This window comes from Cucurbita moschata, unplaced genomic scaffold (assembly GCF_002738365.1).
Source record: "Cucurbita moschata cultivar Rifu unplaced genomic scaffold, Cmos_1.0 Cmo_Scf00001, whole genome shotgun sequence".
In the NCBI taxonomy this organism is placed as follows: Eukaryota; Viridiplantae; Streptophyta; class Magnoliopsida; order Cucurbitales; family Cucurbitaceae; genus Cucurbita; species Cucurbita moschata.
Window position 1 is genome coordinate 7,885,456 of NW_019268517.1, and position 24,683 is coordinate 7,910,138.

Below are 24,683 nucleotides of genomic sequence, written 5' to 3' on the forward strand. Positions count from 1 at the left end.
ATATGCATACTATCATAACGCAAAACAAGAAGGGTTCTTGTCTAATACTTGAATTTTCAGTATTAGAATTACATTGTAAAGATACATCTTCTGTGTAAACAAATAAAACCAGGTGGTTCATATCATATTTTTACATGTATTGACTGAGAACTAAGGCTTAGCCCCAACATAAGAGAACTCTAATATTCCACATATTCACTTTTGTCCTGTCCTAGATCATCCACATGAAAAGAAAGCAATATAGGAGATAAAAAAAAACAGCAGCATCTTTGTTTTCACAGCTTGAAACTTATGGCCCTGTTAGTATTCTCTCAATGCTAGGAGGATATGGGTGAGAGGAATGGTTTAGCGACATGGTGCGGCTTTCGCTCAAACTCTCTCTTGATCCGTGCTGGCTTATACCCCGATCGAGAACACCGAAATAGGTTGGGGGTGAGTTTTCTTGAACTATTTCGAAGTTGAAATTGCCATTTGGATTTTGGTTTTCAGCAAGTTGGGAATGAAATGCCTGCCTGTATTCGTTCGATCTATTCTCACCACCGGCGCCAATGCCAACGCCAAGATCAAGGCTTATGGTGTCACTCTCTTCAAGTCTATACCTTGATGGTGCAATTGTCAATGAGCCTTGGACCTCATGGCTACTCGTTTTTGCTGTGGGAACGTCGTGATTATGTTTCCCCTCGTATGTAGTTATTACAGCTTTTGGGTCATGGGATGCTCTTTCAACATGTTTTCTAACAGGACATCCAACATTTGTGCACTTGTAATAACTCCTGCATATCAGAGATTCAGAACACAGAACCGCCAAGTTGGAAGGGCGCGCAACAGATAAGGAATGACTAATAACAACGATTTTCTACAAAACTTGGGAAACTCCATCTCGTTCGACTTCTCGAGAGTTTTTAACTGATTTATATGGTATTATTGTAGCTAAAATTTACATACAAATGCAAAAGAATTGAGCTAGTACAAACATATCATTTTTTTCGAACATCTTTATGCACGCAAGCTCTAATGGATTTTATCAAATAATATCAACAGAGCGATATATATGACAACGTTATGACTTGAATGTATATTACTATTAACGAGTGTGATAGTAAACATACCTTGGGTTCGGGTTTCCTCTCACTACCTTCTGGCCGTATTTACGCCAGCGATACCCATCATCCAGTATATCAACCTCGCTTAGAGTTTGAACCACAACACGTGGTTCCCTGATCGGCTTAACCATTGGGCAGACATCAAAACCTCCAAGTTCCATTTTCCTGATGAATTTTTAACAGTTAACTCATAAACAGTACTACAAAACACTACGTGCTATTTTCGATTTTGCAAAATACTTGAGAACATTTTAACTTGTAAATGAGTATACACCTCCGCTTCGAGAATATGTCATCATCGTCAACCTCATCATGACTCCTGGGTGGCAGAGTTGTTCCTACGCCTTCGGCCATGCTATCGTTAGCAGCATGGGATGGTTCTGGAGTTCCATTTGGCTCAATGGTACGCACCACCGGAGCATATATTATGCAGGACCTGTCTGAAATGAGAATATAATAGATAAAACAACCATACTTAAAACTCTGTAGAAGGATTAGACTTTTGAAATACTAAAAACTGAAACTAAGTAAACAAGTTTGGTTCCCTACCATCTTGACCAGTTAAAGGTGAAGGCTTATCAGGCCCATCTTCTTGAACATTCATAGAAGCACTGGCAGAATATCGCCGACTTGGCTGAGGTTTAGGATGATCATGGGTACCTTTATAGATAATATCGACTATCTGCCCATCGTGAGAGCGTTCGAAGAGTTTTTTCACTTCACAGTTAGGATGGGTACATTTATAATAGCTACGCGGAAATTCACTCCCTTTAACATGCTTCTGTCCATACTTACGCCAGTTATATCCATCATCAGATAACCTATCAGAAACTACTTGAATGCCACTGGCTTTTGGATCAGATTGTGGGGGCTGAACCCTGGTATTTGTGTTCAAACTATGGTTGAAATCGTCTCCATCAACTTCAGGAACAGTAGCCCTCGAGGCAACTGTATCCATCTGAGTCGACCGACTCAAATCATTAGAATTGACGTTGATCTCACTTTTAGTCATGGGCAGAGCAGTAAATGGTTGAGGTTGGCCCTGAACTTGAACTTCACTGGATTGTTCGCCTTTCCGATGACTCAAATCTGCAGGAACCTTAAAGTAGATGAAAATATTAGGAAAAAAGCATCTAAATCGATAGAATACTACTAATTTATTACTAGGTTAAACTATAATTCCAGGCTCTACCAAGTACATGTGGAAGCTGACATGACAAAACTTCAACTTTCTGACATTTTCTCCATAACCTAGACATATCGATCCCTCTTGACTAATGTAATAATAATTACACTAAATACGTTAGCAAAAAAAATATTTTCATATAGAAAGTTGAATGTCATTAAATTATTGTTTTGTTAACATAGTTGCACTCATGAGCATGACATTTAGCTACACCACTTGAAAATTTTGATTTAGCTAATGCGTGAGTTGGGTTCATGTGTCAAGTAAGATCTGAGTGGCATGTTCATGCGTCTAGACAAGTTAAAACCATAGTTTAGGGATACATAAGCTGATGGTTAACAAGTTTTAACAATTTCAGAAATTTGAGCAAATTGAGGGTGAAATTAAAAAGATTAATAACTATATTGAGAGTTACCTAGTGACCATTGATATATTTACCCTAATAATTAACAAACTGAAAATTTAGTATGGAAGTACCATATTCGGTCCAGCATAAGGTTTGAACTCGAAATAGCTGGATCTTCCTTCGTCTGAGGCATGCGTATTTGAGAAAGCCATGGTGGTCATTGAATAAATAGCTGAGCTAGAGGAGTCGTGTGCCATTGGAAGCTTAGTAAAGGACCCGGTAGTCGGAGAAGGCTCTACCTGCACATGACAGTTATTTCAAAAAGCCTTGTCAACGACGGCTAATTTATGCAAGCAAGTTAGGTAAAAAAAAACATAAATTGATAATATTATTCATAACCAAAAGAAATATAAAAGTTTCTTTCCTCGTATCATTGATAAGACAAAAGCCATGAAACGTGCAGCAGCGGTGACAATTCTAATATAGATTCTTTATTATGAAAACTGTTCCACATAAAAGTATTTCAATATAACTCAACCATCTAACATAACAAAAATGATGATCTCTAACTTAACCGCATATGTTAATCGAATATAACACTAGGGTGGAGGCAGGACATTCTTCGATCTCAACAGAGCAAATACATAGCGAAGTGGACTCGTAAAGACAGCGGCATAAAAGAGACCCATAAGCTCCAAGTGATCAAAGATATTATCTATCAACTAAGTGTCTCTGTCTATGCCCATCTGTATTCTTCACCATGTCAGTCTCTTTTACATGCCATGGAAGCATATTACACAAAAGCAACACGCTTCTCTAACCAGATTCATTTACTCATTCCATATATATAGACAAATAGAAAAAGTTCGGGTTCGTACATGCATCGTGACAAGAGAAACAAAGATGAATAAAAAGCTGAAGCAACACTGAAAAGGTGGATTCATTTTGTGAAAAACCCACACTGACGCAAATGAGAGTATAAGGGTTGAGAGTTAGAAAGAGAACACAATTATTCCCTCAAACTTACAACAGCATTATTCCCTAAAGCAATTTTATGGAATAACGCACACGGGCATAAAGGAGCCACCCAATGCAGAGGACTGCTCTAAGAGCAGGAATCAGAATCAACAGGTCCCAGACACTCAAGCACCCAAATAAAATATCTAATGGCCATGAGCTTGCAAGTCTAACAGCTACAAGCGCACCAACAAAGATAGTTAGAGGAATTTTGGCTTGGACAACTAAACAATAGTGTTAAATCACATCAGTCATGTTCTTTAAAATTCCCTAATTAAGCATATACCACGAACCAAATGCTCAAATAAGAGCTATATGACGTCAAACAACCCCTAGCTACCCTCTGTTCAACCAGAAGGGGACGGAGCAGTGATAGGAAATCATAAATTATCAATTTGTTCATCTGGAATTCGTCAATCGTTACCACAAACAACAACACAAAGCAAAGCAATTCTATACAAGTTGAGAGAAATTTGAAGAAGAGTACGAAGAGAAAACCGTTCAAAATTGAAAGCTATTTCAAAGAGACCATAATCTCAAGCATTTTTGCAGTTATCTTCACAAACCCATCAACGCCTAGGAAATCAAAAGAAACTCAGAGACTCCAAGTTTCAAAACCTCGTTTACCTAAAGTACCGCTCACTGTTACTAAATAATGAACAAAAAGTAACAAAATCCGATCGAAACCCTCGTTCCCCAAATTCCAAAACCCTTGTTCTAACACCCCAAATCCCAGAAATTGGAAACAAAATGAACACAATCAAAGAGAAAGAAAAGGAAGCAGACCTACCTTCAAGTTGGTGAGCAAAACGGGAGACTCGAGAAAGGAAGTGGGACTGAGACCGGGAGGGATGGTAATGCAAGGGGACCTGGAGATCGGGAGCTTAGCCGGAGAGAGTAGCTTGTACTTGGCGCCAGCAGCGGAGGCGGAGGAAGGTTCAGAGGAAACGGAAAGACGGGCATGAGAAGGATCGGCGAGGTCGGCATCAGTGGGGTCCATGAGCGGAGAGAAGAAAGAAGAAAGAAAGTCAAAGGAGATGGAGGAGGAGGGAGGAAGAAGGTGAGTGCAGAAAGGTCATTTGTCGGAGCTCCGGCAGAGTTGGGGCGTGAATTGAAGCTCTGGAATTTTGGATTCAGACCATTTAGGGCGAACAGTTGTGCAACAGAGAGAGAAGCAGAAAACAGAGAAAAAGAGAGAGAAAGTGGAACACTGCGACTGTTCCAGACTTTGATGAGCCTTTCCTCTTTTTCTTTTCTTTTTATTTTTTATTTTTTATTTTTTTATTTTTATTTTTTGTGCTCCAATAAATATTTAGTTTTTTAATTTTTTTAACATGAATTTATTTTTTCCTAAATAATTAAATCAGTAACACATAAAAAGATTCTAATAAATAATTTTCTTTTTTTTAAGTAAGGCAATAATTTTTATTTTTATTTTTTATTTTTTACATTTGACTGTAAGTTTAATTGTTTTTTTTTTTAAGAAAAATTTTAAAAAATAGTTATCCATAAAGTATATAAAGATTTTTTTTTTTTTTTTTTTTGCTAAATGCTTGTTGGCCTAATTGATAAAGACAAATCCTCTAAAGTGATTGAGATATAATCATAGCCTATTATTAAAAGTTTTTCCCTTAAATTTTGGATTCTAATAAATAAATAAATAATTGTTAAAAATTAACCGCACCGAGATTAATTCATAAGCCCCCCGTTTGTAGATATCGTCATCATCAAGAGTCCCTGCAAAGTTTTTTAAAATGGATTGGTTAGGAAAAGGTTTTCATACTGTCCTTCAAGGCTCAATGTCCTCGCTAGCACTCGTTCCCTTCTCCAATTGATGTAGGACCTCCCAGTTTACCCCCCTTAAAAGCCCAGCGTCCTTACTGTCACACCACCTCGTGTCCACTCCCCTTGGAGGCTCAGCTTCTTCACTAGCACATCGCCTGATGTATGGCTCTGATACCATTTGTACGACCCAAATATGGGACATCGTCTAGTGTCTGGCTTTGATACCTGGTGTTTGGCTCGGTGTGGGACCTCCTAATTTACCCTCTTAAAAGCCCAGCGTCCTTACTGACACACCGCCTCGTGTCCACCCCCCTTCAATACTCAGCTTCTTCGCTGGCACATCGCCTGATGTCAGGCTCTAATACTATTTGTAACGGCTCAAGCTTACAGCTAGCAGATATTATCCTCTTTGGGCTTTCCCTTTCAGCCTCGATATTTTTAAAACATGTTTGGTAAGGAGAGGTTTCCACCCCTTTATAAAAAAGTGTTTGGTTCTCCTTTCCTGAAATCTCGCATAGACAATTAATATTAACAACAATGTTTGAAACATATCCAAAAGTAATCGAAACTCCACTCGAAGTAGCTTTGTATGTAACATATGCACCGAAGTCGCCAAAATGTCTATTCATCTATGTACATATTATACATCATACATAACATAACATACATCCAAACATATATGTGTATACACACAAAATATATATATATAAGTACGAACGCATAACAAGTATCTGTAACTTAGCCAGAAACTAGACCGCATTGACGAACAAGAAGATAGCAAAACATTGCTTCAAATAAGCCATCCAAAAGTGCACAATTACATTCAAATTGCAACAAACTCTTTTAAACATTAGCTACAAATTTGCATTAATACGACTGTCTTGTGCAAAAGATGTTAAAAGAGAGCTGGATGAGGTCTTACCAGCTGCTCCTCCTGCTCTTCTCCAAGGACTTGCAGAATGCAGAAAATGCACCTTTAAGTTCAGCTGGAAGCGCAAATTGAAGCGGCAAAACTAAGGGAGGATGATTTCTCTCCATATTACGTCTCTTTCTCGAGAAAGCGGGATGAGCCAACGCTGGCTGCTGCTTGTTAAGGCCCTCGAGTATAAACGAAAACGCTCCAAAAGTGATGCAACTCTGAAGAAGAGCCTGTGGAGCACCTGTGAAACAAAAGCCTCCATTTACATATAGGAATTCGAAGTAGCAGTGATGTACGTCTCAATGTAACAGCCCAAGTCCAAGCCCACCACTAGTCCCTTCTGGGCTTCCCCTCTAGATTTTAAAACGCGTCCACTTAGGAGAGGTTTCCACATCCTTATAAGGAATGCTTCGTTCTCCTCTCCAACCAATGTGGGAACTCACAATTCACCCCCTTGGGGACCAGCGCCCTCGTTGGCACACTGCTCGATGTCTAGATTTGATACCATTTGTAACCGCCCAAGTCTAATGTTAGTAGATATTGTTCTCTTTGGGCTTTCTCTTCCAGGTTTCCCCTAAAGATTTAACGCACTCACTAGGGAGAGGTTTTCACATTCTTATAAGGGATTCTTCGTTCCTCTCTCCAACCAATGTGGGAACTCACACTCAGCTTCTTTAACCCAAATCAAAATTCGGAGTAATGCAATATCAATCAAGTCGTAATAAATTAATTGAAGAGTCGCTCGAGCCGACGAGCTACCATGGTGGAAACTGAGGCATATAAGGTGTTGTCTACTTCTTTACGTGTTCGAATGGAATTAAAACATACAAAGAGGCCAGATGCCACCAAAAACGTAATCACAGAATGAAGTGAGATGCCAGTTGAAAAGGTTACTACCTGGAAAACTTAGAGCTAAACCAGTGCAGCATCCGGCTACCCCAGCATTAATAACTACAAAAATGAGTTAACATCATTAGAAAGGGGATCGAAACAGCCAAATACGAATATTTCCGAAGTGAAGTTACCACACCATCATCCTTTCCTCTCAATCTCTTTAACATGCAAACAACCAAACTGTGTACTCCAGACAAAACTGCAAATGTCTGATTCATAAATTGCAATTAACAAAAGATTAGCGAACAAAATTAGTCCTTAAAAAGCCTCAAAGAGCAGTAACCAGTAATGAAATTTATTCATTGTGAAACACTCCAGTATTCTTTTTCAATAATCACACCTTGGCACAAGATCCAGCCTCTGCAAATGATCCTTTGAAGCCCTTCTTCTTAATCAATCCCGAACCTAAAGGATACTCAGAATGCATTAAGTTTTATTAGTACATGGCTAACTAGAAAAACTGAAAATAAAAATTGGTATCATAATTTTTCTTATGATTCAATGATACCTATGCTAACAATCGGACTGCCAACAAATAAGGCTTTTTTGCTGGTTACACGAGAGAAGCAACAAGTTGTTCGTTAAACGATCAATTTAGAGCCCCTTGCTTTCTTAATTTTTAGATTATTAAGAAACAGCAACCTTCTAATTTTGATAAACCACCTAAGAAAGAAGACTGATTTGTACAAATTATGGGATCAAAGGTTTTCAAGTAGACCGTTGTAACAAGATTCACATTATCTATCAGGTGATAACCATAAACAAAATTCTTATTCACCTAATCTACTAAATACGTAGAAGGTTTACACTAATCATGTGATCGGGATGGCTCCTGAAAAGAATCCAGAGCTTGTGTTTTTTTGTTGTCTTACTCTTATTCAAGATCATCAGCTAATAAGTATGTTTCTGATAGACCCCAATTCTGAAAATGTTTTTCAGTAATGAAGTGAGGGGTGGCCCTCCTGACTAGTATTATGCATAATGTAGTGTGAGTCCCATGGAATGTGAGTTATTTGGACAGCTGACATATTAGGAGTAGGAAACACCATTAGTACATTTTTTTTGGTAGTATTGGACTAGGGTGAGTCTCGGGAGAGAAGGAAGCTCGCAAATCTTCCCCGATTTACTCATATTTCCTATTCGATAAACTGGAACTCACCCGTTTCAGACTCATCTATCATTATCTTCCTTCAATAATGAAGATATGGTTAGTTCTTCTATATCTCATATAGCAGATCATATTTTTAACTGTGTTTCTAAATGAGACTCGATTAGTACATCGATAATTGATTCTTGTGCAAATAGCCATATCAGGTATTCTATAACACTTTTTCAATCTTAGAGAACCATTCTAAACATGCTTGTTGCTCTTCCTGAACACGTTTTCCAATCAATTTCGTTAGTGAAACCTGGACAACTCGAAGTTAGTCATGTTTGAGGAGGTATATACGCCTCTTTCTCATGTACTACTTTCCCTTGTTTTTTATTAGTCCACGGCCGATTAGTCCTTGCTAACTCATGGTTCAGTTTGCTCCTATGTAGCATTGTCGGTGTACACTGATGATATTACCGTAAGCGGTCCTCGTCAAGATACTATTATATGGTTAAACTTTTGCTCCATAGTTAGTTTCAGCTTAAAGATATTGGTTTTTTCGGTTATTTTCTCAGCTCGGAGTTGTTTAAGACTCGTCGCATCTTCCTTTCTTTGAGGAAACTACTGTTTGCAACTATTGGAGAATATTGGCTTCTTCAACTTAAGTTAATTTTTTTCCCTTTTGTTTTTCCTTGTGTCTCAACGATTCAAACCTATGACTTATTAGTAAACAATATATGCCTTAACCAATTGAGTTATGCTTCGTCCGGCAGATCTAACCCAATTTTTATACCTAGTAATAAAAATTTGAAGTTCGATGTACCCAACGATGATCCTAAGTGTTGATGATTCTTCAATTCATTATTCTCTAATCAACAACCATATGCACACATTTGTGCCAAATATATCTTCCCCTGTTCATTGTATTACTGCTCGTCCACTCACAACTCATCTAATGGTTGTTCATAAAAGCTTTTGTGGATGTTGATTGGCTCTAGTCTTGCAATCCAATGATTGGAATTCCATGGTTTCTTGGAAGTCCAATCGTACGCATACTGATACTACTAGGTGATCTTAACTTACCTTGATCTCGTCCTGTTTTAGTGCTCTTACTTTGAATGATTTTATTAAGCTCTATCCAGTTTGGAGCCAGTTTCAACTTGCTAATATGATTACTAAACCCTTACTGCTCCAGCTTGGCTTCCTATGTTAAGCAAATTAGGCGTTTATTCTCCATCTATTGCTATAATTAGTCTGTTAAAGCAGAATACTAAACCGCATTAGCTATCAATGGTTACTAACTCGTTTATTCTCATAGCTAATCCCAATTTCAAAAACTAAACCAGCAATCAAACATGTAAAACGAAAAACAAAGGAGACATTCTTAACACAAAGAGAAAGAAAGAGACCGTAGCCGAAAATGGAGCCCATGAAGGCTCCGGCAGCGGAGTCGCCAGCAAACCGGAAAAGACAAAGAGCAGGGCCACCAAAAGAGGAGGGAACTATGGCGTCGGAGGAATTAGGGCTGTCTGAAGGATTGGTTTCGAACTCAGCGTCAGATGACTCGTCCCTTGAAGAATCCGCCATGGCTGCGATTCACTATCTTCCTCACTCTGCTCTGCTAAACACCTTTTTCAATCTCAATCTTCCGAGTGCAGAATTCGAAGCTCTCTGTTCTTCTTTGACGAACGGATAGCGATTATTTAGCCTTTTTTCACACCTGTCGTTTGTGTCATCACTTTCCCGGTTAACCGATTGGCTACAACTAACATATCCCAATCTCAATACGACACCGTTTCTCATTGATGTGATTTAGTATCATTTTGTTTAAGATTAATACTCATTTTTATCCAATTATTTATTTATTTTTGTTAAAATGTCGGATGTTCCGATCATGCTTGCACAAGATGTGTTGTCTATGACCGCAGGCTCATTCCAACACTTTTTTATATGTTTTCATCTTAGATAGGTCTTTACTGTTTCTTGTTGGGCTAATATAGGGGTGTATGACCGTTTACCAAAATCATGTCTACACCCGTCGGGGGCTAAAATTCCCCCAAAATAGGGAATATGACTGGTTGTCACTTTTTCGTAACCTTAGTTATAAACTATTTAAGCCGTGATGTTCCTTTATTTGCTTATAGTCATATAATGTTGCTTTTTTCAATTATTTCAAAACGTTTTCAAATGTATTCCCTTGCTCAAGTGTTCTAAAACATTTCTCTCAAACGTAACCCGAGACCCAAAGATATGTTATTATGGTCCACTATTGGGACATGGAGTCTGATGCCTAGATCTGGTAGAGATATAATTGGAAGATATTTTGTAAAGATATGACAGATATATATAGAGTAGATATTTTATAAAGATGTGATAGATATACATTTGTAATGTGCTCTTAGATGTACTTCTCTTCTTTCTCTGTATTCTCTCTTGTTGTACATACTGAAACCATCAATAATAAAACGTTTTGCCAATATTCCTCTTTGTATTTTCTCTCTCCTATTCTTTGTATTCATCTTGATCGAGTGTGCATTGTTGAGCAATTCGAACAATTGGTATCAGAGCTAACAACTGGTATCGATCCTAACAACGACGTCTAAATTTCTCACCGTTGACTTGTTTGCTAGGTTAGAACAATGTCGTGCAATCACTTTCCCGTTACCACAAGAGCGCGATTTTGACCCACGAGACTTTCCTTGTTTAACCAAAACAAGCAAACACTGTGGATAAATAATGACACTAATCAATCTTAAAGAATCATTCATACATTACAATAAAAAACCAATCTCACATGACCCAAGTAGGGTCTCTCGCTTCTACAAACCAAAGTTGATAGCATTTGGTTCAAACTAGATAGCTAGTAGTGCTGTTCTTGATATATAGCTCCAAATTCTGATCTCCAGGCTTGATCATCCTCCAGACATGACGCTCTCTTGTCGGTTCCGACGTCGGAGTGATCGCGATACAGCGGTTCGAGAGCAGCAGCAGGCAACTTACTCTCTACAAGATACTGCTTCATTGTGATCATCTCCATCTTGTGCTTTCTTTTGAGCTTCTCCATTTGTTTCTTCAACTTCTCGTTTTCATCCTTAATTGTTCTAAATTTTTCCTATGTTTTATAAACACAATATCATCATGTATACCTCTAAAAGAAACAATCATGGATTCATATATGAACGGAATATTAATAAGAACAGTTACCTCTGCAGCTGATGCTGAATGTTCTGCTTCTTTAAGCCTAACAAGAAGCTCCCCAGCAGCATGAACAGCCTCAGCCGTGTCTCTAAGTTGAAGCTTGAGGCTTTTGTTTTCCTTTTTCAAGAATTCTCTCTCTGTGTCCCTCTCAAATCTCAGAGCTGAAAGCTCTGCAGCAAGAGATTTATAAAGGCGAGAAGAACTATGGCCTTTGGAACCGGCCTTTTGTGCTGCCCTTTTCACCTCGGCTATCCCTCCCATGATGGCACGGTACTTGCTAGCTAACTCATTGTATTTCTCTTGCAATTCTGCATAATGCTCAACGAATCTAGCATGTCCTAGAACAGATCTATGAAGGTCATCCTCCAACTCCTCATTGCAGTTCTTCTCCATTTTCAGTTCCTGCTCGACCTTCTCCGCACGCTGTCGAATCGATTCCAAATCAACTCTCAGTTCATCAGTTAAAGATATCCATTCACTCTCCATTTCTGTCCATCTCTCCCTTTCTTTTTCAAGTTCCTCCTCATCGATGGTTTGACCGCTTTTTCTGAGTTGGATGGAGCGTGATGATAACAATAACGAGGATCTCAACTTGTCAGTTGACTTGCTTGCAGAAACATCAGCAAAGGTCTGTAGCTTGCTCTTTAAAGCATGGATTTCTTTAAGAAGTTCTTCCTTCTCTGACACATCCGTGAAACCATTTCCTTTGTCTTGAACCTCCTGCACTTCCTTTATTTCAAATTTCTCTTGTACAGTCTCCTGCTAAGTTCCACACAATATTGAATGTCAGAAGTACTGAGGATCGTTGAGAGGGAGTCTCATTCGCTAATTTAGGGAATGATCATAGATTATAAGTAAGAAATACATCTCCATTGGTATAAGACCTTTTGAGAAACCCCAAAGTAAAGTCATGAGAGTTTATGCTCAAAGTGGACAATATTATACCATTGTGGAGAGTCGTGATTCCTAACATGGTATCAGAGTCATGCTCTTAACTTAGTCATGTCAATAAAATCCTCAAATGTCGAATAAAGAAGTTGTGAGCCTCAAAGGTGTAGTCAAAAGTGACTGAAGTGTCAAACAAATAGTGTATTTTTTTCGAGAGCTCTAGAGAAAGAAATCGAGCCTCAATTAAGCTCAGGAGAGGCTCTATAATGTACTTTGTTCAAGGGGAGGATTGTTGATGATTGTTAGGAGGGAGTCCCATGTTGGCTAATTTAGGGAATGATCATAGGTTTATAAGTAAGAAATACATCTCCATTGGTACAAGGCCTTTTAGGAAAGTCCAAATCAAAGCCGTGGATAATATCATACAATTGTGGAAAGTTGGGATTCCTAACAAGAAACTTAAGATAATCTACACTATTCCATAAGCTTGTTAAATAACTATAGCACCTCCAACAATAAGGTACCATAAGTTTGTGTATGATTTTTCCTCCCTCTAAACTACTGTATACCATATGCACATTTCATTTGAGTTCCTGTGTATAATTTTGTTCGCGTTATATTACAAAAACCTGTAGAATCTCTTTAACTGTTGGAGAAAATCTAGTGGAGCGGATGAAAGTAAATAACATGTATCTGCTTAATGAAGTGTGTACCTTTTCAAGATCATCTCCGTCGTTGAATCCTACAACAGCATTGAGAAGCCTGGATTGGTTTACTGCTACAACTTCACTCGAGCTACTCGGGAATTCATTGATGTCATTCTCTGTAATTTTTCTTTGGCAAGTTGCACAAAGCAGATGGGGAGAAGACATAGGCTTGTCAATATGTTGACATGATTTTCGCGCCAAGTGTTCAAACGAGAAGGATACTGTAGATTTATTTAATGGTGAGCTTTGCTGCTGGTGATAATCAATTATCTTCAGACCTCTTTGAAGACTAGCTGCTAAGGACTCAGTGTGATCCTCAAATTTATTGCTGGATCGCAGTGAGGATCTTAAGTTCTTACTCTGATTCAGTGACTGCCTCAGTACATCTTTAAAACTCGGTGCAACAGCCAAACTTTTCCTCTGAGAATTTCTAATTTTTGGAGACTCAGATAATGGTGGATCTTCAAGATTAGGAAGGTGACAGAGTGAGCTGACAGTAATACTCCTTCGATTCACAGGATCAAGAACCATTTCTGGTAAAATAATCTTGTCCTCATGAAAATCTTCATCCTGGTGTTCCTCCTCTTGGTTTATTTCTTCAATTGTTTGGGGAGAACTTACTTCATCATCACTCGTTGAATATGAATCAAAACTTTCTCCGACAGAGGAAAACTTTATTGAATCTCTTTTATTCGAGTTCTCTTCAGAAAATCTCTGGAACTTATCAAGTTCCTGATGTAATTCCCTCATATCTTCCTCATCACAATTAACCTCTTCGTCTGTATCATTATCAATGCATGGCAAAATCAGAGAGCGGTTGATACTAAGTCTTAAATTGTTTAGGCTATCTCGTACATTAGGCCCTTGAAAGCAACCACTATTTTGATCTGACGTGCCTGAGTTGGCATTTGCTCTTATAAGTTCTTCCTGCAATCGGCCAAAACATAGATTTTGGTTTGAATTAGCAAACTACTTCAAACTCACAAGTCAATTCCAAGAATGGATGAACTAATACATGTAGAACTTAATACCTTTAGTTGACGAATTTGATCACTCAGATCATTAACCTCGTCTTCTTTGATTTCATTTATGATAGGTTGATTCTTAATGGACTTCAAACGTTGTCCAAATCTTAACGTCCTTAATGTTTCACCTGAATAGCTGCATTTAAATAATCGAAGCTACTTTAATATTCATGTACATGTTTCAAGATGATACCTATTTTCCATGTAAGCTATTACAATATTGAACACTATCTGAGTGAGAGCAAAGGAAAAAACATATTATATTACGTGAATCTAGGTAATTTGTAACTGCTCAAGTCCACTTTTATAAAGAATGTTTCGTTCTCATCTCCAATCGATAAGGAATCTCACAATCTACCCCTTCAGGAACCAGTGTCCTCGCTGGCACTCATTCCCCTCTTCAATTGATGTGGGACCCCCCAAAATCCACCACCTTCGGTGCCCAGCGTCCTCGCTGGCACACCGTCTAGTGTCCACCCCCTTTAGGGCTAGTCTCCTTGGTGACCGTTTGGTGTCTGGCTCTGATACCATTTGTAACAGTCCAAGCTTATGGTCAGTAAATATTGTCTTTTTTGGGCTTTCCCTTTTAGGCTTCCCCTCAAGATTTTTAAAACACATCTGGAGAGGTTTACACACCCTCGTAAAGGATGTTTTGTTCCCCTCTCTAATCTCAATAGATGTGAGATGTTACATAATCAATATCCATTCACGCCAGAATAATATTTTCATTCAGAAGAGTAAACTTGCTGATGATATCTCTTGGTGAAACGTAGGAGTATAATTTTTTTTTTTTTTTTTTTTTTTGCAGATATGCTAAAAGTTAAGGGTTCTTTGAGAAGAGCAACTTATAAAATATGTAGTACCTACTATGAAGAGAGACAGCACAAATAACTGTGAGCTTGGCATTGCCCCCCAATGACTCTCTTAATAAATGGGTCAAGCACGAACCTCTGTACAAACGATCATCAGATGTTCTTAATTCGTTTTCTTTAGTTAGCATATCGATCAAGTGCCTGCACCAACGTTATGAAAGCAACAGGGAATAATAATCAGGGAAATTAGTCGTTTCCATTGTCAATAGTACAGAATGAACTCTAGAAACTCCATCAGTCATTATTTCCCATACCCGAGACGGGACATCGACTTCTTCAAATTCTTTCCTTCTCTTGTGGATTGTCTACCCATGGCATCGTTAACATTTCTATCCAATCCAGCAAGATCAACAAGGCTGATTCTGCTTGTCTTTGAACTACCAAAATACTTGGATGAAGTTTCCTGCATCCGATGATTATATATTATATGTTGCAGATTCTAATTTGAATGTCTCAACAACCAGCTAAATCACAAGAAATGATAAGAGTTCCGAAACAGAAGAACTAACCAAAACACTAACTAATTACACGTTTTCTCCATAACTAATAATTGAACTCTAGAATCAAGGTACCTTGCACCACGACTCGATGATGAAAGTGAACACAATATGAGACCTAGAGCTCTTAGAATTTATAGTGGTTGCTCCGACTTTTCTACTCGAAAGGCCCTGTACATAGATAAAATAGTAAGCAAATGGTCAAGAACAAAGGAAGAAAGGTAGAAAATAAAACAGCACACTTCAAAAAATATTAACTTAGTTTCGATTATCAACCTTGATGAGAATCTGAGTTACATCATCATAGCTTGTCACGTATTCCTCTGTGACATTCTCCACATACAGTCCATTCTTTGCATCATCCCTTATCTGGTGAAATATTGCCACAAATTTATCATTGCTCAGAAGATGTCTAAAATATCAATGACAAAGTAATGTTGAAGAAACACGTTCTAACCTTAAGGTTCCTCTGGGATGGATCAAGCAAATCCCCAATTTGTTCATTAAATATCTGGAATGGGAATCAATCCAAAAAAGGGCTTGAGATCTTATAGGTGACAGATACATAGATTAGAAAAGAACAAATAGCACAATCAGTGTTAAGAAAACAATGAGTACCTCTATAAAAGAACAACGACACTGATAATTTATCAGTTTTCCTTCAGAGTTCTCTTGTTCCTGAGTTGGATAACCAGATAATAAGAGTCGTAAACAATATCTTAGGATGCACCAACCTCGCAATGGTATGATATTGTCCACTTTGAGCATAAGCTCTCATGAGTTTACTTTTGGTTTCCCTAAAAGTCTCGTACCAATGAAGATATATTCATTACTTATAAACCTATGATCAACCCCTTAATTAGCGAAGTACTCCTTTCCAATAATCCTCAACACACCCCACGACAAAAACAGAGTTATCTAATCTAATTGACTAAATAAAAAGGAAATGGATACCTACTTTTTGAATCTCGGAAAACAGCAGATGGAAGATGCGAGGAGCAAGGCCTTGGTTACTAGAAGGTGAAGGATCCTCAACCATAGCACTTGGAGGACCCCATATTGTGAATGTCTTGCCACTTCCCGTCTGTTTAAGATCCAATACAAGTAACTGGTAAATATTGATATGAAAGAATTTGTGTAAGACATAGAGTCAATTGTTATAGTTACGAATCACGACCCTCCACAATGGTATGATATTGTCTACTTTAAGCATATGCTCTCGTGATTTTTCCAAAAGGCCTCATACGAGATAGTATTCTTTACTTATAAACTCATGAACATCCCATTAGCCAACGTGGGACTCACTCCCGTCCCACAATCCTCAACAGTTACCTGACCATATGACATGATGGAAGTGTTATAACCAGCCAACGCATCCTTGACTAGCGGAATTCCGATCTTCTGAAAGATATCTTCCTACAACAAGACCAACAATGCCTTGAGAATCAAAGCTGCTACAAATCACATCTTTACTTCAAGTAGAACAAGCTAAGATTTAATTCGTTCTTCCAAACAGACTGCCTTAAATTCTAAATTAATAATAACTAAGACAGCAAACTAACTTTGTTCGGATTCATAAAGAGAAATGATCAAGCGCCACCGTACCTGTTTCGAATCTGAATCGAAAACCGAATCGAAAGACAGTTTACGGTCTCCATATGCCAATTCATTTGAAGAGATCCTCTTCACCGTCCTGTCCACTTCCTCTTCTATATCGTTAGGTCTAATTCTTACCACAACCTATTTCAAAATCCACCGCCGCCGCCAAAGAAGAAGAACAAGAAATTCACCACATATTCAAAAAGAAGAAAAAGAAAAATCATAAATCTACAGAGTGAATTGATTGTAAACTTCATTATACCTTAATCGGTGAATCAGGAGTGGCGTGCATTTCATCCTGTCTGTCTGATTGAACGATTTCATCCTAAGAGTTCATCATGAAAAAAAAAAAAAAAATCAGTGGAGATATTTCAATTGAAGTGAGATTTAGAGAAGAAAATAGGCGTACCTTGAAATTAAGCGGCTGAGATGCAGATTGATCGAGATTGGAATCTAGAGCGGCGGCATCGTTGTGGGAATTCCGGAATTCGGACTTGGAAACGGAAGTGGAGATTTCGTTGTCCTTGGGCGGAATATTTGGGTGAGAAGGAGGCGTATTTTCAGAGCTTGATTTCGTGATTTTCATGGTAAGGGAGGAATTGTGTTTTTTCTTAGAAGACATGGATCGAGGAAGGAGGTTGCGGAAGGAAGAAGCGGATATACTTCCCAAGAAACCAGTCTCCATTGATTCTGCTGCATTTGACTTCATTGTTTCTGATTATGAACAAATTGAAGCTTCGAAAGAGAGTGAGATTGATCAAATACTGCGAGAGAGAGAGAGAGAGGGAAAAGAAACAGAGTTCAAATTTTGAAATGGAAGCGAAGAACTTTGATGAAGAAGAAAGCAAATGATTATGAACTGACCGTTATAAACTGAAAACAATTTGAATTGCTGAATTAAAATGACGAAAATGCCCCTACACATCTTTTCTTTTTTCTTTTGTTTTTTCGGAATGGAAAATTAATAAAGTTAATTAAATCTAATTGTAAAATAATTCAATAATTTAATTTAGTTATTGAAATTTAAAAATAATGACATACACGGGTCGAGTTGGAGAAATTTTTTAAACCAACTCGAAATTTCAAATTGATAGTTGGATTGAGTTGTCAGGTTGTTTAAAATTATTTAAAAAATTATATATATATATATATATATATGATACCTATTACGTTAATAACTGAAATATCATAAAACGCAAATACAAAAAATTCACAAACTACGACGTATCATTAAGGTCGAATACTCTTAATTTGAGTAATAATCTTAACATTAAGATAGAGTTGTGATGGGTTATAACTCTATTTTCGAGTTGGTTTGATTAATCTTACCAAAAAATACGTCAATTCGTGAACCGACCGACTTGAACTTTCGATTTTCTAAAAATTCAACCGAACTCTATATTTGTGTAATCTGAGTTGGCTGGGCCAAGTGAACTAGATTTTTGGGAATCTCAAAGATGAGAGACAAGGACAAAGTAGACATTTCACGCAGTCCAAATAACCAGTTGTTGAAAACGGTCCGATAACCCTTAATTCGTTGAAAGGGTATTCCATAATTATTTCCGTTCTTGATGTGATGAAATGAAAAACTCTATAAAAAAAAATATATATATTATTTCAATATTTTTTTAAAAATTTGTTTTCTTTGATTTATTGCTTAAAAAACACAGACAACATATATATATATCATTTTAATTTACACATAATTTAAAAAAATTAAATTTCATAATTAATAATTTTAAATTTGAAATTTAAAAATTTAAGATCTTGTTGTGATGAAATGAATACATTAACGTTGTTTTATATATAACTTTCTTAACTCATCGAATGCATTTCTTTCTTTTAAAAACTCATTGCAACGAGTAATTTTTTTTTTACCCTAACGAAGCGTTAAAAGATCTCGTGCAGTACTACAAATAAATAGGACTTTTTATAGCATTTTAAAATAAATGCTATAATTTTGAAGGAAAAAAAAGTCACAAGATCTTGGGTAGTTTAACTTTGTTACCCTGAAAAAGTAACACAAGATCTTTTGCCGTCTAACTGTAACGGCCCAAATCCATCCGTAGTAGATATTGTCCTCTTTGAACTTTCCCTTTCGAGCTTCCCCTCAAGGTTTTAAAACGCGTCTACTAGGGGAAGGTTTCCACACCCTTACAAATGATATTAGAGCCAGACACTAGATGATGTGTTAGCCTTCACGCTGTTCTCCGAAAGGGGATAGACACAAGGCGGTGTGCCAGTAAGGACGCTGGGCCCTGAAGAGGGGTGGAATGTGATGTCCCACATTGGTTGAGGAGGAGAACAAACCACCATTTATAAGGGTGTAGGAACCTTCCCCTAGCAGACGCGTTTTAAAGCCTTGAGGGGAAACCCGAAAGGGAAAGCCCAAAGAGGACAATACGTGCTAGTAGTGGATCTGGGTTGTTACACTAACTTTTCTACTCTGAAGAAATCTCACAAGATCTCGTGTAGTCTAACTTTTTTACCCTGAATAAGTGTCATAAGATCACGTGTAGCATGCTATATTCTCGAGATTGATTTGCACTAAACCTATATTATGTTTGACAATTTTCTTACCCGGAAGAAAAAAATATATATATTGCTTTCAATTATATAAAAAAACATTCGTTATTTTCACCTGAATCATGAGTTAAACGAATAGATTTTCAAAATATTTTACTGACATAAGATTAATAATGATTATTAGAGAAGCCGAACGATCGTTATACATTCACACGAATAAAAAAGCGAACGACTTTTTTACTCGAGAAAAAAAAATACATATAAAAACAATGTGTAAAAAAAATAAAAATTACAGGCTGTTCCACATGATGGATAAAAACGACAAGTCGATCGTTATCGGCCACGTGGGTTACTTCTAAATTACTATTAATTATTATTATTTTAATAATAATAAAATAATAATTTTTTATTAATTAAGATTTTAAACACCACAGGAATCTAATGGCCTACCACGTTAGATTTTGATTGTTTTGTCGTTTTGTGGAGCCCACCGGCTTTGAATGAAATGATGAACAAATTTACTTCCCATGAGTTGAAATTCTTATTAAATTAATTCAAATGTCAAATTTTTCGATTATATAGTTAAATATAGACCTTAATCGGTTAAGCTTAGACTTGAAGTGCTCGAGAGATTATATAATATATAGTCATAATTTATAATGATTAGTGTATAATATAAATTAAAACATAAGGTGTTTAGATTAGATCGAGTTGAGACATTTTTCAGACTCAATTTAATTATTTGAGTAACAGTATTTAACATTGATTTATTTATTTATTTATTTATTTTTAAATATTTAATTATGATTTATATCTCCATTTCAATATATATTTTAAAATTTTATTTCAAAATCGTAAAAAATTATTTTTTAAGAGTGGGCTGAGAATAAATAGTAAAAAATGATTATAAAATTAAATAAGTATATGTATATATAATCGTATAAAAAATAATTAAAAATTATAAAATTAACGATAAATTTGAGTTTGTTCGATTCAATTCAACTTAGTTGACAGAAATTCATGAACCAATTCAATTCAAATTTAAACCGTACAAATTAGGTTAGGTTGATCAAGTTTTTCAGATCTGTGAGTGTTATATAAGTTTGGTAAGTTTAAATTTATGTAATGTGTGTCGTTAACAAATTTATAATATTTTAGGGCGAAAAAAAAAAAACGTCATAAACTTAAACTATACTTAACTCTAGAGGATAACTGTCCAAGCCCACTGCTAACCGATTTTATCTATTTTGGCCTCTTACGTACCGCCGTCAATCTCACTGTTCATAATTTAATTTAATGATGAAAGTTGAAACTTTATGTCAACTTAATAACACGCACTTAACGTAAAATAAATGTTATCTCCTGCTTGCTTGCTTGTTTGAATGATATTCAATCTTGTGATTAAAAGCTTGAATTTCTAGATTTGTTTTTTTGTCAAATGTTTGACGATTCAAATTAGAATTAGAATTAAATATATATATAGTTAAAGGGTCGTGAGTGTTCTCGCTGACACATTGTCCGGTGATTGTGTTTGATACCGTTTATAACAGTCCAAGCCCACTACTAACAAATATTGTCCGTTTTGTCCTGATACATATAGTCATCAATCTCACGATTTTAAAACATGTCTACTAAGGAGATGTTTCCACATCTAAAAAAATGTTTGGTTCCTCTCTCCAACCAATATGGGATCTCATAATTACTGTCGTTTAAATGTGATACTACTTACAAACTGTCCTTGATTCAATTTGGACGAGAATAATATTTTTTTTAATTAATATTTATTAAATTTGAAATTTTGAAAAAAAGATGGATTAATAAGCAATCAACTAAAATATATGAATTTCCAAATATAATTTCTAAAAAAGGGCATGTTTTCAAATTTGTTGAAAATGGAGGCCAAATATGAGAAAATAGCATTTTAAAATGATCATTTTGTAATTTAGAATTTAAAAGGGCTTTGAACTTTGAAAAATGGGACAATTTTGGCTGCTTGAAGTTTACAAGTGGATTTATTTTCCAAATAATTTAATTTAAAGTCAACCACCACTCTTCCACGTCAATCAACACATTCAAAATAATAATAATAATAATAACGACCACACAAAACTTGTCTACCCGAGTCATCGTTGTTCATCAAAATTATGTCTATACCTGATTGGACTAAAACGTTTCAAAATGTACTATACTGGGATGTGACTAATCGTCAATTATTCCTACTCGGGTTTTACGCTATCAAACCTGTAGTTGTTGCTTATTTTCAACTCATTTTCTCGCTCACGTTTTTAAAACACTTCAAACGTGATCGAGGTTCGATCATTCGTCCAAATTGTCCGTGATTTACGACTTCTATATGACTCACTTGTTCGCTGGGTTAGGACAAGAGTCACACAATTGCTGCTTTGCTACCACAAGACGTCATTTATCACTCCTCACTACTGATCGAGGGTAGAGATTCACAATAGACATATCGAAATTATTGTACGTCAAATAACATCAAAAGTGTTGGTTTCAAAAAATGGAACGTTTAATGTTTTTTCACCTGGAGAACTCATTGGATTGTTGCGAGCATAACGAACAGGGCATGCTTTTTTAAAGAAGCGATCTGTTACCGAGCCGTATTATTGAGAATAACAAAAGCATCTCTAAATACTCAAAGTTTCATATCGGAAGCAAGTTTTCAAGAAACTGCTCAAGTTCGTACCGATTGATTGAGAGGTCTGAAAGAGAACGTTGTTCTAGAAGGAATGATACTCGTTAGTACCAGATTCAAAGAATTAGCGCACCGTTCTACTAGTGAATGACTCCTCATTACTTTCGATGTCTACGACCATTAAAAATAATTTGTTTTAAAATATATTATAATAAGATGCGATTAGTTATCAAATTTTCAGTCGGTGTGATGTAATTTTCAAGTATTTATTAATTTATTTATTAATGGGTACCTTTTTACATTTAAATTATAGTCTAGTCTAGATTAATATAAAAAAATATCTTAAGGCCAACCCTAGTATTTAATAATATGAATCAAAATTATAATATAATGACTTCCTCATCTAATGATTTATTATATGACACAAATTAAATATATATTTGACCATATATTAAATATTTTATAATAATCTATATGTCACAAATAAATATTTGGCACTTCAACAAGTCAAATACAATTTTTTTTTTCAAAAAATAATTAATGAGGGTAATTAAGATTATTTGGTCGTTTTTATTTTACAATTTTTAAAATTAGTGACGAACAAGACCAAATTATCGTCGATTAATTTTTCAATAAATCGGTTTCTAGAAGTTTTTCCGTTCATTTAATAATGGTCTTAGTTTATTCATGTATCTATAACAGCTCAAGCCCACTGCTAGTAAATATTGACCACTTTGACCGGTTACATATCACCGTTAGTCTCACGGTTCTAAAATACATCTACTAGAAAGAGGTTTTCACACCCTTATAAAGAATGTTTTGTTCCCCTCTCCAACCGATGTGCGATCCCAGAATCCACCCCTTTGGAAGCCAAGCATTCTCACTGGCATACCTCATGATGACTGGCTATGATACAATTTGTAACAGTCCAACCCATCGCTAACAAATATTGTCTGCTTTGACCTTTACATATCGTCGTCACAGCCTCACAGTTTTATAACGCGTCTACTAGAGAGAGGTTTCCACACTCTTATAAGAAATGTTTCGTTCCTCGGGTGTCACGCAAGTCTGTATTTTAGTGAGAGAATAATAATTTTTTATTAAATTTTCAACTCTAATAAAATTGTATTAAGTAGGTCCACTTGGAAAAGAAAGTTGCAGTCTATTCAAGATACCATATATTATATTAGTTCTTATGCTATACAATTAGGTCATATTGAGATTAAAAAATACCAATTATTTTATTAATGCGTCATCTGGATCGCTTCTGTACCTCTCTTGTTTTTAATTAAACATAATTCTCGAGCGGAAATGAACCTTTTACATATCTTTAATGTAACAATCCAAATCCACCGTTAGTAAATATTGTCCGTTTTGACCCATTACGTATCGTCATCAGCCTCACGATTTTAAAACACGTCTACTAGGGAGAGGTTTCCATACCCTTACAAAGAATGCTTCGTGGGATCTAACGGGTTATTGCACTTACGAAGTTCTAACTCTTTCAACCCCACTAAACTCGATTTTATTGTTCAATTGCAACGATTATTTAAAAGAACTCGATCTATGAACAGCTGGACTGCCTTTTCAATCGATCTCCAGCCTCAGTTTTTGTTGTCGAGTTGACACGGATTGGGTCGATAGAAGTACGTTCGATTGAGTCTATATCGACGCATACCCACGAATAAAAATTTGAACACGAATACGTATAATCGAGGAAATCAACGACAAAGAAACCCGCGTATGATTGATTACTCAAAATGTCAATTGGGGAGTTGACAAGTGAGCTAGACATGAAAGTTGGTGAGCTTACAATGGCAGATTGGCCACTCTTAACTCACCAACTCCACCAAAAAGCTTCCCTTTAGGGTTCCCTCGTGGCCTTGTCTTTTAGGACATCATCCAACTAATAGCTCACCCATCTATCAATCTATCTATCAATCGTTAAGGGTATGGGTACCACAAAGTTAAAAAGACGCGCTGGGCTCCGACAATAACACATATATATCGGATTAGGTAAGATTTGAAGAGAGAGACAACACTATATTGAGACTTTGTGAACAACGCTGGCATATACTCAAACATTGAGTCACATTTGAGAGAAGCATGATCGAGACATCTATCATGCAGCCACAAGCAACACGTCCTGGACAAGCATGACCGTGAGACACTGTATATGTTCTCCATTTTACCTCGCACGTGACTCTCTCTCACTTCCACAGCTTCATGCATTGCTTTACGATGACGTAGAAAATGATTATATATGGTAGATGACTCATTCTCTTAAATGGTATCAATTCTAAAATTTTACTGCAATTGATGCAGTAAAGCTGAGCTTTACTCGATATAACGCCTTTGAGTGATGACAAAACATC

General features: G+C 36.5%; 3 protein-coding genes across 4 annotated transcripts; all 3 read right to left on the reverse strand.

Moving 5' to 3' along the window:
- Positions 1 to 34: 34 nt before the first annotated feature.
- Positions 35 to 4,881, reverse strand: LOC111439705 (probable WRKY transcription factor 20). 2 transcript variants are annotated; one of them, XM_023077274.1, is made up of 6 exons: positions 4,443 to 4,881; positions 2,767 to 2,934; positions 1,653 to 2,202; positions 1,378 to 1,543; positions 1,110 to 1,268; positions 35 to 773 (listed from the first exon to the last, which is right to left on the reverse strand). In XM_023077274.1, the coding sequence occupies exons 1-6, from the start codon at positions 4,650 to 4,652 to the stop codon at positions 290 to 292; spliced, it is 1,737 nt and encodes a 578-aa protein (XP_022933042.1). In that variant the 5' UTR covers positions 4,653 to 4,881; the 3' UTR covers positions 35 to 289. The 2 variants fall into 2 exon arrangements, with proteins under 2 accessions (XP_022933042.1, XP_022933087.1); XM_023077319.1 differs by lacking the exon at positions 4,443 to 4,881 and adding an exon at positions 3,211 to 3,392.
- A 1,242-nt stretch (positions 4,882 to 6,123) lies between these two features.
- On the reverse strand, positions 6,124 to 10,099 carry LOC111440058 (mitochondrial import inner membrane translocase subunit TIM22-2-like). Its single transcript, XM_023077459.1, has 5 exons — positions 9,753 to 10,099; positions 7,591 to 7,655; positions 7,387 to 7,459; positions 7,254 to 7,307; positions 6,124 to 6,597 (listed from the first exon to the last, which is right to left on the reverse strand). The coding sequence occupies exons 1-5, from the start codon at positions 9,928 to 9,930 to the stop codon at positions 6,356 to 6,358; spliced, it is 612 nt and encodes a 203-aa protein (XP_022933227.1). The 5' UTR covers positions 9,931 to 10,099; the 3' UTR covers positions 6,124 to 6,355.
- Positions 10,100 to 11,065: 966 nt separating this feature from the next.
- On the reverse strand, positions 11,066 to 17,942 carry LOC111439601 (kinesin-like protein KIN-12F). The gene is made up of 15 exons (XM_023077232.1): positions 17,539 to 17,942; positions 17,392 to 17,454; positions 17,136 to 17,270; positions 16,863 to 16,946; positions 16,489 to 16,614; positions 16,149 to 16,208; positions 15,988 to 16,041; positions 15,807 to 15,899; positions 15,606 to 15,701; positions 15,288 to 15,436; positions 15,025 to 15,174; positions 14,168 to 14,297; positions 13,143 to 14,063; positions 11,548 to 12,300; positions 11,066 to 11,455 (listed from the first exon to the last, which is right to left on the reverse strand). The coding sequence occupies exons 1-15, from the start codon at positions 17,836 to 17,838 to the stop codon at positions 11,204 to 11,206; spliced, it is 3,366 nt and encodes a 1,121-aa protein (XP_022933000.1). The 5' UTR covers positions 17,839 to 17,942; the 3' UTR covers positions 11,066 to 11,203.
- Positions 17,943 to 24,683: the final 6,741 nt, after the last annotated feature.